Raw genomic sequence first — 20,328 nt, forward strand, 5'->3', positions numbered from 1 at the left:
CTTCCGCGACACACAGCCACCGGCTGAGGGCTCCGCTTCCCCCGAGCAAGGACCATGGCCAGACCCACCCCACGCCCCACAGCCACGGACGTCCCGGGCTGCCCACACCCGCCCCCGCCGGCGGCCGCCCCAGAGCGGCAGCCCCGCGCCCCGCAGCGCGCACGCGCGACGGCACCGCCTGCCCAGCGGCCGCGCAGCGAGCGGAGGGGCCCCGCCCTTCCTGCCTGGGAGGGAGGAGACGGGGGCGGCGGCGCTGGCCGGAGACAGACGGGAAGATGGCGGACCTCGAGGAGCAGCTGTCCGACGAGGAGAAGGTAGGGGTGCTGCGCCGAGCCGGGACGGGCCACGCCACCCTTCTGTACCCCGGCCCTCTGAGCCGGGAGGCCGTGAGGCGAGTTCGGCTCTCGCTCTGTCGTTCATATTGTTACAATCGCCCCGAAGCTGGGCCTGTCAGTCGAGGGGGGGGGGGGGGCGGGAAGAGGGTCGCGGGGGGGGGGGGGGGCTGGCTCGGGCGCCGAGCCGGCTCCGACGCATCTCCCGCCGCTCCTTTTACGGTGCGGGCCGGCGAGGGCGGGGCCGGGCCTGGGCCCGGTGAAGGCGGCGGTCCCTCAGCCGGCTCCCACTGTCGTGCACTGCTGCTGTTTGCGCCGCTCCCCGCCGCCGTGTGCCGGGGGACAGTAGCCGGAGAGGCAGAAGAGACGCGGAGAGACTCTCCCATCCCCTTCCCCCACCAGCACTTCCCGTTTCCGAGGCGCCGTGCCTGTGCCAGCCGGCCTCTCCGGAGCACGGGCCCTGCCCTTCTGACGGAGGGGCTACGTGCCGCGGACCTGGCCCCGAGCGTTGGGCGGCCTCGGCCATCACCGCCCCTCTGGTCCCCGCAAACTCGGAGAAGAGATGGGATACGAGAGATGTAGAAGGAGGGAGGTGTGGGGATGAGGAAGGCTATTTAACTTCTTATTAGGAGATGGCAACTGAGTCAGTGTAAGGTCAAAGAGCAGAGGGTCTATGTTGATGAGATGTAATCTCTCTCTATGGTTGTTGGAAACGTCTTTGATTTAAGAAGGATTTTTCCAGAAAAATCTCACAAGGAGAAGTGTTAAGACCTCTGCACGAATGCTCCTTGTCTTCTATTGAATCCCCTTTCGTGGCAGCTGCCTGTTTCAATGATAGGGTGTGGTGGTTTGTGTACATGGTGCTGGTGCACTCCTCATGTCTTTATGTAATGCATGGTATTATTGATTTGCGACTTCAAAAATGTAAGTCTTCGTGTCTGTGGAAGCTGTTAGGTGACTTAAATGTAGAAGATGTCAATAAATGATGTGTCACACCTAGTTAGAAGACAGATGTCTAAAATGTCTAAGGGGTTATAATGAGGCCAATTTTCTGCATGTTTGAGGTTAACAGGATGAGGTTTCAGAACCAGAGGTGCACTGATATGCCAAGGGATGCGTATTTTTTCCCAAGAGGCTTTAAGACGGTGCCATTTTCTACTTGATTCACGTTCAAATGTCACCTCTCCGTTGGTACAAGTAGTCAAGAAGTATATGTGGTAATCGTTTCTTTTAGCCCTCTATGGAAAATACAAGTAACTCTAATTCAATATGGTGTTCCTAAAGGGTATGTTTGAAAATACTTAGACTGTAGGTTATCTTGGCATCACTCAATACCAAGGAACTCTGAAGATCATTTTGTCCAAGACTCCTGCTCAGGCAGGGTCATCTAGAGCAGACTGCCCAGCAGCATGTGCAGGTGGCTTTTGGAAATGCCCAAGGATGGGGACTCAGCCTCCCTAGGAACCTGTGCCAGTGCATGATCACCCTTGCAGTGGTGAAAAAGTGTTCCCTTGTGCTGACCCAGCACTTCCTGTGTTTAATTCTTGTGCCCACTGCCTCTTGTCCTGTCAAATGAGAGATACAATGTCAGGTTTTATCTTGCCTCTGTATGATCTGAGAAGTGCTGCCTGTGCTTTTGTGACTGGTGGAGTTCTGAACTTTGTTCTATCCGTTAATTCCAGTTTTTCACCCAAAATTGGTACAGAGCTTCCTGAGATTATTCGTGCCTCAGTATAAGTGAATAGAATCATCACTCTTCCACTATAAATTTAAGCTGATTCTTTTATCTGCTACATAAAATTGATTGTTCTATGTGAGTGGAATTTTCCAAGCCTGGCAGTGTATTTTATTGGCTAATAAAGCAAAGATGGTAGCACTGCAAGCTCTTGTAAAAAGCAGACAAATATCCATGCAGATCTTATGTTGCCTTTAGAGTTTAATTCTAATAACTTTTTTGTTGTAAAATTATAGCACAACCTAAATGCATTTGAAACATTTTTACTGGGCTAAAAAAAATCAGCTGGATAGCATTTGAAAAACACACCCTTCTCACCCATCCAGCCAGGACTATAAATAAATGTAGGAGTAGAGGCAGACAGACAAACATTCATTTTCACAGGGAATAAATCACATTGCCATCTTTCTGCTGTGATATGGAATGGAAGCTATTGAAGGCTGATGCAGATGGTAGTGGTGGTATAGCTTTGTAAGTAATTTCAGTGGAGACATAACTGCAACACTAGTCAAAACTGAAATTCAAGGAGAGGAGAAGGGACACAAAATAAAATAATGTTTTTTACCAGACTCCTAGTAATGCTGCAAAAGCTGAAATAAATAGGAGATCAAGCAATGTAATGAGGTGGCAAGTTTTGAAAGGTCTTGGATTCCTGTCTTTGTGTGTAGTCAGTAGGTTTAACTGTTGCAAAGGCAGTAAGCAATTCCATTTATAGCGGCTGTGTCTTCCTGTTGCTACCTCATAGTCTAAGATGGCCGTACATAGCCACTGAAAATACAGAAAGAGCATGAATTGGAGTGGTGACAAAACAAAGAGTTATAGTTCAGGTAAGGAGGTCTAAAACCAAGGAAGAAGAGCCAGTTGCCAGAAAGAGCATTATTGCAATACGCGAGATTGTGTAACTGGTTTTGAATCTAGCCTTGTTCCTTAGATTGACATTTTAGCATGAGATTTCTGAAGCCTTGCTTATCTTTCAGTGAGGAGAGTGAGTGTGAGGATAAACGTGAAGAAACTCCTTTTTTTAGAAAACTATTTGTGGTAAATATTGTGTGTAAGACTTGTGTACCTCCAAAGACCTGAATTGTGGCCATTCCCATTGGCTTTAGCATCCCGTGCAACCAATTTTCCAGTGCTACAAACACCATTTGTGAGACTCGGTGTTTTTTAGTTGCTTTATTCATATAGGTCACTGAAAGTTCAGCAGCTTTTAGATAGATGAATAACATAAGTTTATGTTTGCATCAGTCTAAAAATGAGGTAGGACAGGTGGAAATCTTTAAGGGACATAGCAATGGGGAAGTCATTACTTCTGTGCTATTCCTATCGGTAATGCATCATTATTTTAAAAGTTTTGAATGCACAACCTACTTATTTATCCAGCATATTTGAAGTAGTTTTGTTAAAGATTGGTAACTACTTTTTGCAGTTTAATTTTATTCCATTTTCTGTAGAAATTATTTTTCTACCTGTGGCTATGTCAAAAGTAATGACCTTACATAAACATTATTTTAATGAGCATTCTGTTGAGAATATAAAAGGTACCATTTATCTACATGAATATAGACAGTTATTAATGGAAGGTACTGATATTACTATAAAAGTTGCATTCACTAATGTAAATATTAATTAACAAACAACAATGCAAATGCAAAACAAGCCTAAAACTATTTAAATCCTAAAACTAGTGTTTGGCAGGCCATTTTTGGTGACTCGAAGGGATATGTTTACTGTAGATGTATATTTATTTTAAATATTAATCCTGTTTTCTACAAAGAACGAGTGTTATGTAGTTGTGTTGATACCAAGATAAAGAGAAAATCAGGATACCTTCAGGGAGGAAAGAATAGAATCCTCATAGAAAAGGATAATACATCCAATTTTTAATGCAAAATTGGGTCTTGGCATTCCTTGAAATGCTGAACATATAAATATGGGAAATGTCAAATGTGATTTTATTTCAGTAAGGTTATGTCATAGTAGTCCCACTTGCTAAGGAAGGTGGGTTTTAACAGTAGTGCAGTTGCTGTAATTAAGCAAAACCTCTCTTCTGATGAGGAAGTAGTCTCATTTGTGAAAATGAGCCAGCATCACTTCCTGGTATTTCCTGGTGCATTGGTTAACTTTGTAATTTCTTCAATTAGCTGTCAGAACCTACAAACCTAAGTAATAAAGGTGGATGTCTTATGCAAAGGTGTAGTTTTGTCAGATTAAAGAAAACTTGTTCCTTTAATCAGTGCTTTGAGATGAAAAATCTATGCCAGTAAAATGCATTCGCTCATGTGTGTAACTTTATCTTTAAAACTGAATACATTGACAGCAGATCACACTTGCAGGTACAAGCCCGCCAACGTGGGAGGTTCAGATGTTTCCTTGATGCAAATATAAACCTTTTTACTGATTCTTTTTTTTTTTTTTGACAAAAAACCCAACCCTTTAAAAAAATACCTTTACATGTATTAAAGCAATACATGGGCTCTAAAACATTCATTTTGGAAAGATCTTAGAATTCTGACTTTTCAAATTGCACTTGAATGAAACTTTGAGTACGTAGATGATTACAAGCAGAATGTGTTGGAGTAGAAGCAGGATTTAAATAGCCTTTCCTGAATATAATTGCACTGTAATATATGAGGTAAACTTAAGGTAAAATTTTGCAAGTGTCCTTAATGTTCTTTGTAGTTCATCCATATATGCTTTATTTTGAAGTGCTGCTTTGCCAAAGTGTCTAACAGGACAACCTTGAGAGCTTTTTGCTTCTTGTTTATAATTCAATTCTGAATGGAACTGGAAATGAAACAGGTTCTGATTAATGTTTGAAAACCCTTTAGTACATAAATGTGAAGTAATTCAGTTACTGTTTAAGCATATCTTCTGTTTAATATGAGTTATCCAAGCTGTGAAAGTTAACATTTTTCCACAAGTAAAATGTAGCAGCAGTTGTGTGGAAGAAACTTTTTTTACAAAGATGAGGTTAAACTCAATGGTTACACTTGGATAACATTTTGAGGAAATTCTTTAGCAAGAATGAGGAAGTTGGTAGTGCTTTTCAGAGTGAGATGTAATTCTGAATGTAACTGTATTTCCAAGATTAAAATTTTTATGTACATCCTGAGACACCACATTGTGTTGTCTTGAGTTAGGAATTTCTTTAAAAATGCGTCAGTACCCTTGAGATTGAAGAACAGAGCAGAAATTTTAATCACTTTGTTGGAAAATGACAAAAACGTTCAACACTACCTGAAGAAATGATCCTATAGTGTATGTATAGCTGCAAATAATAACTTCATTTATTTTTAGAGTCATACAGACTGGAAGAAGCTTTGGTTGTAAATCAAATGCTGCTTGGTCAAAGTGGACCACCTTAGGTCAGGTTGCTTAGGGACTTTTAAGTTTTGGGTAGCTCCAAGGATGGAGGCTGCCCAGGCTGAGTGATGTGTTGCAACATTTGACTATACCTACAGTCAGAAACTTTTCCTAACATTTAATTGTAACTTGTGTCCAATGCTGCCTGTCTTTTCACTGTGCACCTTCACAGAGAGTTATTATGCAAAGCAAAAATTGTCTGCATTTTTCGCAAGTTAATGATTATATGAAGCCTGAAGATTAATGCAAATGAAAGCTGTTTTTCTAACTATAAGATCAGTGACTTCCATAACTGCATTTCTGTTGTTAGTAGTTTGGAGAAATTGGATACTTTTTATGGATTATGACTTTTACCATGTCTTGGAGTATTTCTAATGCAGTGGCACCTCAGGAGGCCCATCCTTGCTTGCATTTGTGCCCACAGATCTCTTGTAGAAGCTTGCTACCCGGGAAACCTCATAGTTTAAGTAAAGAATAGAAAAAAATTGAAACAAAAATATAAAAGTGTAATAGAACAAATTATTGGCAAATCCAGTAACAAAACTGGAGACAGTAACTTGTGATACAAATACTTGTGATACAGGTAAGATTCTGTAACCCATCAGCACAGTCATCAACTGAGTTCTGTAAAACTGTCTTTGGTTGATTTCAACAAACCAACAAATTTAGCAAATCAATGTATTTTTCATAGGCACCACTGTATAATATTCACTTCCAGTCTCTGAAAGCAAGGTGTGAAGGAATTTGAACTGCTTATGCAGAAATGAAAGATGTTTCAGCATATGGAAATTACGTTGCTGCAATGGAGGAGCACATGTGTTGGGCTAACAGAATGTCTTAATTCTACATGTGAGTGATGATGCCATCAGTTTCTCTTCTTGGGAAGTCTTAACTAGCCATTTCGTACACATTTACTTCTTAGACAAACATTAATGATTTTCATTGAATGTAGTTTTTTACTACTATTTCAGTTTTCAATGAATGACTTTTGCATGGAAATTCTGGTTTTTATGCTTGTTATTTGTTATCTGATCCATAAGCAAAGTATACAATTGCTCAGCTCCTAAAGGCTTTATGGATAAGATTTATTCATAAATTTACATCAGACCAATGACTGCATGATTTGTAAAATCCTAAGAGATTTCTGTTTAGCAAAAGGAGTGCTGCCCTCTAGCATGCCTCCCAAAATAATATTTTGTTTCTTGGGTTGATTACACATGTTGGGGCTTGACCCTACAATGAAATAGGAAGTACCAAAGAATGATAGAGTTTAAGATACCGATATTTTACAGCACCCAATGTATCATCTCCCAAGGCTGGAATTTAATACTACTTTGCTGGATACACTTCTTAAGCACCCTTTTTCTTTTATTTTTCTTTCTTTCTTTTTTGTGTGGTTTTTTTTTTCTCAAGTAATTTGTAAGTTATTGAAAGCAACTTTTGTCCAAGTTGTGAACCTGAGCTGTTGTCAGTCTTTTTTTTTTTTTTTTCTGATTGCTCATATTATGAGACTTCATATACATAACTAGAAAAAAGACTGCTACATTTAAGATAAAACCTTGCAGTGAGGTGCTGCAGGAAGAATATTCTGTATGAGAAGTTTGGGACATGGAGTGCTATCAACAATTTTAGAATCGGTTTTTGATGTATGATTTTTTTCCCCAGATTATTTGTTTTCCAGCAAATATGGATAGATATAGGCTTTTGCAGTACTTCAGATGTGGGGGGAAATACTACAGTATCTTCTACTGTCTGTGTTCTAATTACAAGCAGATTTTTTTCAGATGAGAGTGTTTAGTAATTGGTGATAGCTGAGGCTAAAGTTTCAGGTTGATCTTGATCTTGTAATGTCTACAAACAAAACACTTTTTGACTAATTTGAGACAAGTACAGTTGTTTTGATGTTTTTGAAGAAAACGTGACAAGTACGTGACATCAAAAGATGTCCATTTAGATATAGTCAGAAGCAATAAAAGTAACTGCAAAATGACATGGGGAACATCAATCTTCTCTAATTTTTTTCTAGTTACCTTAGGATATTACCTAAGTAATATACATCACTTTTTATAGTCCTCTTTGCTGTTTTTGCGTGATATGATGCCTTTTGGAAGTCCTGTTTTGAGTTTGTTTTTTTCAGTCTTTCATCTTAGTATGATGTGGTGTGTAAAGTGTTTTTAAGATTGAGGCGTTTATAATATTTCAATACACAGCATGAAGTATTCTGGCTACACTCTTTCCACCTAAGGAGCTGAATCAAATAATGACATTCTTTTTTTCAACAATAACCATTTTGAAAGGTACTGATTGTTTCACTATAGAGCCCTTCAGCACCAGTGTAAGATTTACTTTCTACACTACAAAGTGCTGGTACTGTTATATACTCTTAACTCACAGAATGATAGGGGTTGAAAGGGACTGCTGAAGATCATTAGTCCAATCCCACTGCTTAAGCAGATCCACCTAGCTTGTCCAGGTGGGTCTTGAAAAACCTTCAGAGAAGGAGACTCCATGCCCTCCCTGGGCAGCCTATGCCAGGGCTCCATCACCCTCACGGTAAAGAAGTCTTTCCTTATGTGTAAGTTAAACTTTTTGTGTTCCAGCTTTTGTCCATTATCCCTAGTCCTATTGCTGGACACTAAAGTATTGCCTCATCCCCTTGACATATAGCTTTCAAATACTTCTAGGTATTAATGAGGTCCCCCCTCAGTCTGCTCTTCTCCAGGCTGAACAGTCCCAGGTCTCACAGCCTTTCCTCATAAATACTTGTGTGTTAAAAATAATTGAGGAAAACACACATTCTGCTGACAGAGTGCTGCTTCAGGTGTTGCTATGAAGGAAATGTCTGCTCAGGTAAAGCCATAGGCATGGAATGTGCCACTCCTTTCCTGTGCCACAGTTTTTCAGTGTTTTCTTCCTCAGCTCTCCCAGGAACAGAAGTGCATTGAATACTACAGTGCATTTTTCAGTTGACAAGTTGCAACACTACTACTTACATTCATTCCCTCTCTACCAGAGTCACTGCCTTTTGCTCCATGATTGTGTGAGATGTTGCATGTTTCAGGGTGCTTCTTCACTGTTTGAAATCATACCTGCAATGAGTGAGGTTTCATGAGATGCTGAAAAGACAGTTTGCTGCTATCATGGAATAGTCTCTTTCTCACATGTTCTCAATGTTTGGCCATTTGACAGCTTATTCATCTCACTAAACCACTGGCAGCAATAAGCAATCATTATTTAAAGGTGTCTTGATAAGTGAATTGGTGACTGTGTTCTTAACACCATCCAAAAGTATTCTTTAGTTTGATCAATTTGCTTCTAAGAATGCTCACATAAATAGATGAGCACTGCAGATACAAAGGAGCCCCGTGATCCATTTCTACAAACTTATTTGGGAGGAGGCACGGAAATAGTCCTTTTGGTGGCAGCAGCAGTGTGAGATTAGATCAATTTGTGCCACTTAGAAAACACTGTTATCTCTTTAAAAAAAAAATATTTAAAAAGATGTATTGTAACTGCTGGTGTAATATCCTTGGAAGTATCTAACATTAAGAATTTAATGAGCAGTTTGAGCCAGTAATACCAAGTATCTACTTGTCTGAAGGATAAGGCCCTAAACAACATCATCAACTATGTTATTGATTGCAGTACTGACAGATCATCAGACATTGTATCTTGCAAATGATTGAACCTTAGACTGTGTTCCTTGGTGTGCTTACATGTGTCAATGCAAAATTAGTTTTGACTGGTAGGAGATGTCAGAGCAACTTTGTTGTTAATTAAAAAGTAAAGATGGATATTGAAAAATAACAGCTCATTTGAACTCAAAACACAAATTTGAGTCAAACTGAAAACTCAATGAAACTAGACAAGTCTTTTGTCTGGTGTCACTTCAGGTAATACAAGCAGGATCCCTTAATAACTTGCCTGTTACTTATAGTCTTGAGAGAACTGGAATTTACCTAGTTTCAATCAGCTTAACTCCATTAATATTTCTGTAACTACAGGCTAATTGCAAGAAACTCCAGCAGCAACCTGTAAGTAGAGTTCAGTGGGTCAAGACAAAGCCATTTGCTTGGTTCCCTGGAGGAAGGCTTCCTGAGCCAAGGAGAGCTACAGCAGAAGGCATAACTCTTGGAATAGGGCTTGCTGGACTCTTTATTGTTCCTGGAGCAGAACCAAAGAACTTCCATCTCCCAAATGCAGTATCTCATCTATTTTTTGCCAGACTTTCCTGTGAGGGAGATTGGTTTTATAAGGAAGTGAGGATGCTCTCAGAATATAAATGCATGATATGCAATGCCTTGCTCCTGTTACAACACTTTTCTGTAATCATTGTTAACAGGAACTGCTGAAAGGTTTTTCCCCTATGATTATCAACAAAGTTGTCTTTGAGTGAAAATATGTGTAATAGAAGACCTCCACACCACACCTTCTCCCCCACACCCCCCCAAAATTCAACCAAACCCACATGCATTTTTTAGGTAAGACGGGCTTTTAGTATCTACTTCGCTATTGCTCTGGAGCAGTAAACTTTAACCTGTTATGAGTGTAGAGGAAGGGTGGTCACATCTGAATTTGTGTAAGTGATGTGTAGGAAGGAGTAAGGGCAAAGTATGTGGTTTCACAGCATCTTGCTTATCAGCATGTTTTTCTTGCACAGCCTAGCTGTTGATTGGAGGAGTGAGCTTGTCAGGGTGCCTGGTAAATACAGCTCTATTTCAGTTAATATAAAAAGGGAAAAAAGCAGGGAAAGGCAGAGGGGAGCTAAGTTGTTTTGTCTCTATTACTGTTAGGTATACCCCAGCAGATTGTAAGGAATTAACATATCTTAGTAGAGCTGACAGTGGCAGGGTGTTGTGGGAGCCCTGCACACTGCAAGCATGTATTCATGACCATATATAGGCACATACAGTGCAGAAGGTCGGGGTTTTTCAACCAGTGTCAGTTCCGATGTGCCAGAAACAGGAAGAGTGGTTTGGGGGCATTTGAAGTTACTGCATATGACATCTTCAAACTAAAACAAACTTCAGAATGTCACAGACTGGAAAAGATAGAGAAGTAGGATTTCTGTATGTATCTGATGGACATCATGCCTTAAGAGAAATTAGATTGTGCAATAAAGGCAGAAATATGAAGATAAGGCACATGTAGCCTAACTGACACCATTCTATACATGGCTACCTCTATGCCTGTGTAATCTGGAAACTGCAAATATTGTAGTAACTGAGTGTCAGCATTTCTTGATAGCTTAATTGGTTTTGTCTCTGGCAAAATTAAGAGTTTGGCATTATTATGCCTAATGTCCACACTTACCACATGGGACAAACTTATTCTTTTTTCTTTCATGAAGTTACTCAGTCTGCATTTTTACTTTAATTGATATAGTTTATAAAATCAAAAAGCTTTTAACTGATGTGGTGAGGTGGCATTTGTCTTCTCTTGAATTAAGAAAGACAATCCTTCTAACTCTTACCTACCGATAATCAGACATCCATTTAAGAGAGACTATTGACTGGTATATACAAAAAATCAAATAAAAGAGTACACCTGCCACGTGGGGATTGCTTCCCTTCTCAATGTTGCAGAAGTCTGGTTTTTTTTAATCCTCTCAGCTTTCGTACGCTTTGTCCAAATGGATGCTTAAACCTGCACAAAGTCTCATTTCATGAAAACATTTAGATTGTGCATTCAAGGAAGTTAATATGGTAAATGTGCAGTTCCTTATGTAGGCTTGTGTTAAAAGCTGTCTGCAAAACCTAGTTTTTGTCAACCATCGAGGACTAGATGATGATGGATTAGTGAACTCTAAAGTTAATAGTTTGTTGCAAGCTACTCTGCAGACATTTAGTTGAAAGCATTATCTGTAAATCAAATCTTGGAAACTACATCAATAAACAGTCTTAAACTCTAGGTGGTATTTTGGAAGTAAGTCGATTAATAGGTGTTTTCTTAGTCTTGACTTCTTCTAAAGTATTGAACTCTAACCTAATTATTTATTACTTGCTGATGCATATGTAAGGTTCTAGTCAAGTGTGAAGGTGCAGTTCTCTTGAATGAAAAAAGTTTGTCATTCAAACTGTTAAAACATTATGTTGTTTCTGTTTTGACTTGTTCAAATCAGTTCAATTTTTGTTTTTGTCAGTGTACCAAATAACCAGCACTGGTTTCAACTCTAATATGTCTGATTTATGTGTTTTCTTAAACAGATTTCAGCAAAAATAACTTCCTGTCTCATCTGGACTATATTGCAGTTGAATTTTTAGCTGTTGCTTTGGGTTACAAGTAATGTGCCTCTTACTATATGTGCATTTTTTGTTATTTTTTTATTTGCCTGTAAGCACTATATTTTATATGGACTATCCTTTGTTTTTAAATCTTGCTTCCTCAAGTGATGGCTGAGCCAACAGCTTTCGACTGCCAAAAGGGTGAGATCTTCATCTCATTGAGGCTAAGGAAAGTATATTCATTCATCCTTGAGTATCAGTCTGGTTTTGGAAAACAGAAGCCTCCTTTAGAGCATTTATTTCTGGAAGAACCCAGTGCCAATAAAGAAACTAAGCTATAAGTGCTTTTCAGAGCTTCTGTGTTAACTAAGACTACAAGATTTAATTCTTTTATGTGGGACTCTGGTATGTATGACTTGGGAAAGTATAACTTTTCCAGATACTTGTCTCTACAGTTAAGTTAATTTGGTTTAACTGCTGAAGAGAAGTGGATTGCTTTAAAATGAGCTTCACAGAGACAGGTTAGCAAAAGCAGAGTGTCATAGCTGATAGACTCTCAACTTCTCAAGACTCATTAGCTTTTTTCTTCTGTAAGCATGAATATTCTTCTTGATGAGATGTTAATTGTGAATTGGCGTGGTTGTGTTTATCTGTCCTATAAAAAATGGCATCTGTGATGATTATCACACTGAAAAAAATCTCATTGAGAAATTGAAATGGCTAATAAAATGTTCATTAAAGGTAATGCTTAGATTGGTCTGTTCCGAGGAAACATCTGTTACTGTTGAATACTTCTAAGTACTCATACTACAGCTAATCTGACTGATAAGAATAATTCCTACTGGTTGGAAAAAAATAAAAAGAAAAAAGAAAAAAAAGAAAAACCAGTTTTACATTACCAAAACAGGTGGAAATGAGATATTATTCTAGTTTTAGTACAGTGTTAGTATCTCACGTTACAGATATCAGTTTAAACTACTTGGTCATTCAGAGTGCAGTTTGGGCACAGGTTTTGCTTAATTTGGGTTGGAAAAGACCTTTAATATCAAGTTCAAATACTAACCTCACATTGCCAAGCCCACCACTAAACCATGTCCCTCAGCACCTCATCTGCTTGCCTCTTATCTGTCTCCAGGGATGGTGACTCCACCTCCCTGGGCAGCCTGTGCCATCTCAATGAAAAAGTTCTTCCCTGATGTCCAATCTAAACCTCCCCTGGTACAACTTGAGGCCACTTCCTCTTGTCCTATCACTTGATTACTTTGGAGAGGAGACTGATAGCTACCTCACTACAACCTCATTTCGGGTAGTTATAGAGAGTGATCATGTCTCCTTTCAGTCTTCTCTTCTCCAGACTAAACAACCTCAGTTCCCTCAGCCACTCCTTGTTAGACTTATGCTTCAGACCCTTTACCAACTTCATTGCACAGCTCTAGACACACTCCAGTGCCTCAGTGTCTTTCTTGTAGTGAGGGCCCCAAAACTGAACACATTCTTTGAGGTGCAGCCTCACCAGTGCCAAGTACAGGGACATAATTGCTTCCCTGGTCCTTCTGTTCCCACTCTTTCTGATACAAGGCAGGATGCCATTGGCCTTCTTGGCCACCTCGGCACACTGCTGGCTGATGTTCAGATGACTGTCAACCAACCCCCCCCCAGGTCCTTTTCCTCTGGGCAACTTTCCAAGCCACCTTCCCCAGGCCTGTAGCCTAGGATTTTTGTGTCCCAAGTGCAGGACCTGGTATTTGGCCTTGTCAAACCTCATACCTTTGGCCTCAGCTCATTAGTTCAGCTTGTCCAAGTCCCTCTGAAGATCCTTCTTGCCTTCAAGCAAGACACTTCAATCTACACTCCCACCTGGCTTCATATCATCAGCAAACTTACTGAGGGTGCACTTGACCCCTTCATCCAGGCCATTAGTAAAGATACTAAACAGAACAGACCCCAACAATGAGTCCTGGGAAATGCCACTGGTGACCAGCTGCTAACTGCATTTAGCTTCATTCATTACCACTGTGTGGGCCCAACTATCCAGTCAGTCTTCCACCCAATGAAGAGTAGGTCTGTCCCAAACCATGAGCAGCCAGTTTCTCAACTCAAGTCATGGTTTACAACAATTACAAGTATTTCCATTACAATCTTCACCCCTGGTTCCTTTGGACCAGACCATAGGGTTAACATTGCATTGAACTCCTCCTCTTGCCTCTGCTTTGGCACTGCAGTCCATTAGGGGAGTACTTGCTCCATGAGCCAGTCTCTCCAGGGATATACCTGTTGCAGCATCTGCCACAGTTGCCTTCAGATGCACCTATTCCAGAGTGGACTTCTCCAGGGACCACAGCGCCTTCAGAGATACACCAATTCCTGTGTGGTCTTACCCACAACCACAGACCCTTGAGAAGTAAAACTGCTCCAGCATGGCCCTATCCATGGCTGCAGTCCCTCCAGGAGTGTACATGCTGTGTTGTAGGCTTATTTGTGGCCACGCACCTTGAGGTGTTCCAGCATGACTTGATGTACAGCAACTGAGTCTTCAAGGTGTGCTGTATCCAGTGTGGGCTAGTCCTTGAGCCACAATCCCTTGGGAAGTATGCCTGCTGCAGCCAGACATAACCACAACCACAGGTGCTTTGAGGTGTACCTGCTCTGGCATAGACTCATCCATGGGCGCAGATAACTCAGGGTATTGAGAAACCAAGAAATGGCACCTCTTTACCTAACTTTGAGCTGGGAGTCAGCCTTATAGTCATGCTGAAAGCACAACTGACTACCTGCTCTTGGATGCAAGGCCCAAACTCCAGTCTGATCCCAGACTCTGTTAATTGGTCATTTGACAAAATGTCCTGGTAGTAGAACATTGGAGTTTGTCTTGCCCTTCTCCTTTGAGTGTTTTAGTAGCGCTGTAGGCAATCTCTATTTCCTGTGGTTTAGATTTCTTTGGATTGAGCATTGAACTGCGCATGCTGTATGGAGTGCCCTGACATCAGCAGGAGATGTATGGAGTACGCTCTCACTGGGAAAAATGTGCACATTAGTGGCTGGGGTGATCTAGACAATGCAAATAGGTTTACCTTCCTTTGGGTCAAAGGAGGCAGACAATCCAAGTCATTCTTGCATCTTACCTGGGCAAATGCTGTCAATAAGCTGCCATAGAAGAAGATAGGTAGTATCCTGTATTTGAATAGCGACTTTGTCTCAAGAGTGCAAGGGAACTTTGAGTGTCTCCTGGCTTTAGATAACTGTGAAGGATAGGAGCTTTTGTTGGGTTGAGTTAGGAGGCCAAGACATTTATTTATTTTTATAATGAGTGCCTTTCCCAGTTTAAGGGAGAAAGAAGAATGAATGTAAATGGGATAAAGCTGGAACACAAAAAGTTCCACTTTAATATAAGAAAAAACTATTTCACTGTGAGGGTGAGGGAGCAGTGGCACAGGCTGCCCAGAGGGATTGTGGAGTCTCCTTCCTTGGAGATCTTCAAGACATACCTGGACACGTTCCTATGCGACCTGATCTAGGTGAACCTGCTTCTGCAGGGGGGGTTGGACTAGATGATCTCTAAAGGTCCCTTCCAACCCCTACCATTCTATGATTCTATGAAAGCAAGTCTCCAGAGTGACAGTCTGCAAGCAAGGCAATAACTGAAAAGTTGTAAGATTACATTAAAAAAAATGTAAAAATTGCTTCACATTAAAAAAAACCCCAACATTCTTACATTCCTTTTGGAAGCACATGTGTCTGCAGCTGTGCAGTGAAGCAATTCGGGGAAGCAGACTGAAAGAGGAGAAAAATAACCTTTCTAATCTTGCTTACTGTGCAGTTGTACAACTGCTTTTGTGAGCAGAAGGAGAGAGAATGCCAGGGATGGTGCACGTACTGCTAGTGGAAGTAACGGCTTATACTGGATTTTGCCTGCAAGGAGTTGTGGATGAAGGCAATTGTTCAAGAACTTGGCTGAAAGAAGTTCTCGAGGTGTTTTTTTGAACTTTATCTGCTGATTCTGAAGTACAAAGAGGCCTTATAGGTAGATGCAGGTGCAATTGCACGCTTTAGAGTCTATGCAAGCATTTTTACGTTTATGTAATCTATTGTTTGCTGTCAATCTGTGAGCCTGTTGAAAAACTTAAATCCATAGGATATGTAATAAAATTAGAGGAGAAGCTTTGATGATTGCATGTATTTTAATCATGAATTTTTACTCTGGGAATGTGTGTTGATTCCTAGACATCGTGGACTGAAAGTTGAAATTGATTGTGAATATTATTGTTGATCTTATTTGTTGTATTAATGTTTTTCTTTTTGCAAGTAATACAAAACATGAATGAGTCGATTTCTCTATCTGCTTCCGTCACATATAATCTCCTCTCATCTGTTCGAAGAGGCGGAACTTTACATTCTGTTTATAACAAAGACAGGGGAGTTTAAATAATGTGAACAAATATGGGAGTTGTACAATTTCATGTGTGCGTATTAAAGCTATTCAATGCATCATTGGTTTGAATAGAAAGGAATACAAGTTACATAACTGCTTTTGTATTTAAGGTGCGTATAGCAGCAAAATTCATAATTCATGCTCCTCCTGGGGAATTCAATGAGGTGTTCAATGGTGAGTATCTGTCTGCCCTGTCCTTTCATTTAAGGCATCTGTGTCCATAACTGTATTGCTTGATTACTCTTCTGAATTTAATGTAGCTTGTATTTTACCAACTCCCTAGCTGTAGGAGCCAGTTCTGTAGCTTGGCATAAGCTTTGCAGTCCCAAGACAGTTTAAATGCAAAAGTAGAAAAGTACCACTTTTTGGTGTGAGAATGAGCTTTCTTTCTGTTTTTAATCAGTCATGAATTAGCAGTTGCTTGGGTTTTCATTTAGAAGAGGCATGTACTCTTTTTGGATTTTTTTAAGTCTCTGATAGATTACATTTTTCGACACAAATTAAACTAGCTGAGATTAAAACGGTCAGGTGTTCTTTTTTTGAAAGGGAACGTCATTACAAATACTTAACTTTGCTTATACAAAGTAATAGTGCTTAATGCCAATGGTGGAAAAAATATTAGTCTTCTGCAGACATTTTTAACCTCTAAATTCTGGTCATACTTTGTATTGGCAAACTGAAAAGATACTTGAAATTAGTTTCTTAACTGTTACTGCCTGAACTTTACCAAATATGTTATTTTTCTTCAAAAATTGTGATTGTCTTGCATCAAGGTGTAAGTTTTGTACCTGTAGCTTACAAGTATCACTGATTCTTTTTAACTTTAAAGTAGTAAGGGTAATATACTAAAATTTAGTCAGTGTTTGTCTGGAAAGAGCTTAAATTTATTAAAGAATGCAATGTTTATAGAAATACCTTGTTATTCAGTTAAACTGTGTTGAGAGAATTACTATTTAAATGTAGCTTAGTACTGCACAAGTAAAATGAACTGTTGATAAACAGCTCATTAACCCAGTTCCCTGAAGGTTAACACAATTTGTTATAGCAGTACTACTTTAAAATTTATTGTTAAGCTAGTTCATAGTTGTAACTACTTGCTCAGTAACAGAGGGTAATATGTTTGAAAACACATAAAAAGACATTTGATCATATATGCATGACCAGTGCTCGATGAGATTCAGACTGACTTCTTAAAAACAGAGAGAGAGCTTTAAATTCCAATTCTGTAAATTATACTTTTGTTTGTTTGGTTTAGCATGGGGGTTTTTGGGTTTGTGGAGTTGGTTTTCTTTTGAAGAAAAATACTGATACTTCAAGTACATTCCAAGTGGTTTTTTTTCACTTGCATGATACCTTGGGAATCTTTAGAAAAATTTAAAATGACAAATGATTAGTTAGTTAATAATCAATGCATTAAGTTGCTATTAAAATAGTGTCTGGTAAATAATAAGCTATAAAGTCAAGTGAATAAATAACAATTTCCTACATAGTAAATATGCAATCATTCTGAGGAGACTATTGACTTTATGCTGTATTTATGTTTCTTGTATGATGGTAGAAGAAATTATAATGTGATATATTGTGCTCTGACTACTAAGTGTCATTAAGGAATGAGACGAAAAAATAGTAAGCTTAAATAAAACATAAGTACAATATATACCATGTTAGTGCCATCAGAATACAGTAACTGCTATTGTCAATACTGTGTGAGGAGTTTGGCAGTTTACATCTTAAAAGTGAAATAATTTGAATCCTGTGCTGTTCTCTTTCAGAACGTCTCTAAAAACTAGTTTGACAGATTCCTAGAGCTGTCACACAGCCTGTAGAATATGGTGTTTTTCTGCTTACTGGATTGTGTTGGAAGGGTTCCATTTCCATACTATTCATTTTGTTCAGTCAAAATCATGAAATATAAAGCAACAGTTTTTCCTACCTAGTAAAATGTGTATGGCTATGGGGTAGTTTGGGTTTTTCGTGTTGTACTGTCTGACATTTGTTATGTGAATGAAATAAGTTTCTGGGTTAACTGTGGTTTTATGTTGTAAATATCCCCTCTCAGATGTTCGGTTGCTGCTTAATAATGACAATCTTCTCAGGGAAGGAGCAGCCCAGTAAGTACCAGATGCCACATACTCTGTTGCATAAAAGCAAGATGTTTTTCAGTAAGACTTTTCACTGTGATTCATTTAAAAGATGTGTGCTTGGCAAGTAAAACCCTCTTATGGATGTTGTGCGTCTTTGATCAAGATTAAATTTTTGGCAGAGGAGAGATCCATATTGTGTGTCTTAATGATTAGAGCAACTGTTTTGGAAGTGGGTGACCTGGATTTTGGAACTAGTCTCCACCTTTTTGGATTTCATTTTCTGTTTCTTGGTAGATCTTAGAGGCTGTAAGATACGGCTTCCTAGACCCCACTTTTATATCAAAACATTATGCCTAGTTTATTTTATGCCAAAAGTAGTTTCATCTGTAAGAATGTAGATGTCTGGCTTAGTAGGTTGGATCCCTGTGGTATTTAAACTTTTATCTGTTCCTCCAGTTTCTATGGGTTACTGTAAAGCTTACCTTTTTGTCTATAGCAAGTTATTTTTGAAAATAAATCACTGTGTAATGGTGATTGGAATCTGTAATAAGAACGCTGAATGAACTGAAATGATAAGAATTTGGGCCTGCTAGACAAGGAAGCACTAATATTATTTTTTGATGCATCATTGCCCAGATCATTAGCTACTCTTATGTTAGCTAATTTCTTACAGCTGCTAAGAAAGAAGATGTTTGATGCAGACTTTTGCTGTTGTGTTTTTTTTTTTTCTCTTGTAGTGCATTTGCACAGTACAACTTGGACCAGTTTACTCCAGTAAAAATTGACGGTTATGATGAACAGGTATGAATACAATGAAATACTTGTAAAGTTCCTTAAACTGTTAAAGATGATCTGGTATTGGAACATATCTTGTCAAAAAAATGAAAAGAAATGCATCTTCATTGACAAAATGTAGAGATTATGGCACTCCAGTAGTACCAGTACCATGTTAATCATTTAGAGCATGTACAGAGGTCAAAATTTCCATCTGTGGTGGTGGCCTCAATTCAATCAGACCTGATTTGGAACTGCAGAAAAAATTTGCTCCATCTTTAGTATGAGACATGAATTTCTATGTGGCATTTTTTGTTATAATAAGAAGGCAAGATTCAGAATTATTTTTCTGAATCAGTGTGTCACATTACCCTAAAGTGTGAGTCTTGGGATATGAGTAAGCTCCAATTAAATGCAGGATGTAATTAGACTTGACAGGGTATTTTTTGTGTTTTTATTAAATAGCAAATATTAACTAAAATTTTGTAACACAGGTTTTGATAACAGAACATGGTGATTTGGGAAATGGAAAATTTTTGGATCCCAAGAACAAGATTTCTTTTAAATTCGATCATTTAAGAAAGGAGGCTACTGATCCTAGACCCCACGAAGTTGAAAACGCCATAGAATCCTGGAGAAACTCAGTTGAAACAGCAATGAAAGCATATGTGAAAGAACACTACCCAAATGGTGTCTGCACAGTAAGTACTAAGTTATATAACCACTATACCACTGTAGATAGAAATATTTTTTTAAAAGGTGACTTTGTAAACCGGGAATATACGAAATTTCAGCTGCAAAGAATTTAGTCCTGAAAAGGGTGCCTACAGGGTAATGAAGGAAAACTTCAAAAGTTTAATATTTCAGCTCTTGGTTTACCTGTGGATGATTACTGCAGGTCATAGTGAAGACTTACCTCTCAGTTCTGAATAATTTTTCTTTAAATTTGTTAAAGCAGAAGACCTTATGTAGACTGTTACACGTTGATCCTGTCTACCTGGATGGTTTGTGGTTTTTTTTTTTTAACAACAAGAAATAAACCCATAAGATACAAACATCTGCCTTGACTTGGTTTACTGAGAAAACTTTGTCAATAAACCAAACTCTTTTCTCTCCATTGCATTTTCTGTGCATCAAAGTGACCTTGCCACCAGAAATCAGTGGGTTCTGATACCTTCTTACAATTAAATCTCTTAGTCTAGACCAAAAAAAATCATTCATTTGCTGTGAGGAGCCCTGTAACTCTTCAAAGTTCAGTAAACTGATCTAATGATAGTTGTCCTGTGCTTTGTGTTAATTTCATGGAAAAAAGAACCAGGGAAGAAAAAATCAGTGTCTTGAGTTAACAAGTTGAACTGGATTCCCAGGCAGTCAGATGAGTTCCAGC

General features: G+C 39.2%; 1 protein-coding gene across 1 annotated transcript in view; it reads left to right on the forward strand.

Moving 5' to 3' along the window:
• The first annotated feature begins 224 nt into the window (after positions 1–224).
• CAPZA2 (capping actin protein of muscle Z-line subunit alpha 2) overlaps positions 225–20,328 on the forward strand; it is a 32,087-nt gene continuing 11,983 nt past the window's right edge. The window contains exons 1-5 of the mRNA XM_062017708.1: positions 225–314; positions 16,194–16,257; positions 18,143–18,194; positions 18,905–18,968; positions 19,436–19,642. Coding sequence (XP_061873692.1) covers positions 276–314; positions 16,194–16,257; positions 18,143–18,194; positions 18,905–18,968; positions 19,436–19,642 — 426 coding nt within the window. The 5' untranslated portion in view covers positions 225–275. The remainder of the gene's footprint in view (positions 315–16,193; positions 16,258–18,142; positions 18,195–18,904; positions 18,969–19,435; positions 19,643–20,328) is intronic.

The sequence above is a fragment of the Colius striatus genome, chromosome 1, assembly GCF_028858725.1.
Source record: "Colius striatus isolate bColStr4 chromosome 1, bColStr4.1.hap1, whole genome shotgun sequence".
NCBI classification, from domain to species: Eukaryota; Metazoa; Chordata; class Aves; order Coliiformes; family Coliidae; genus Colius; species Colius striatus.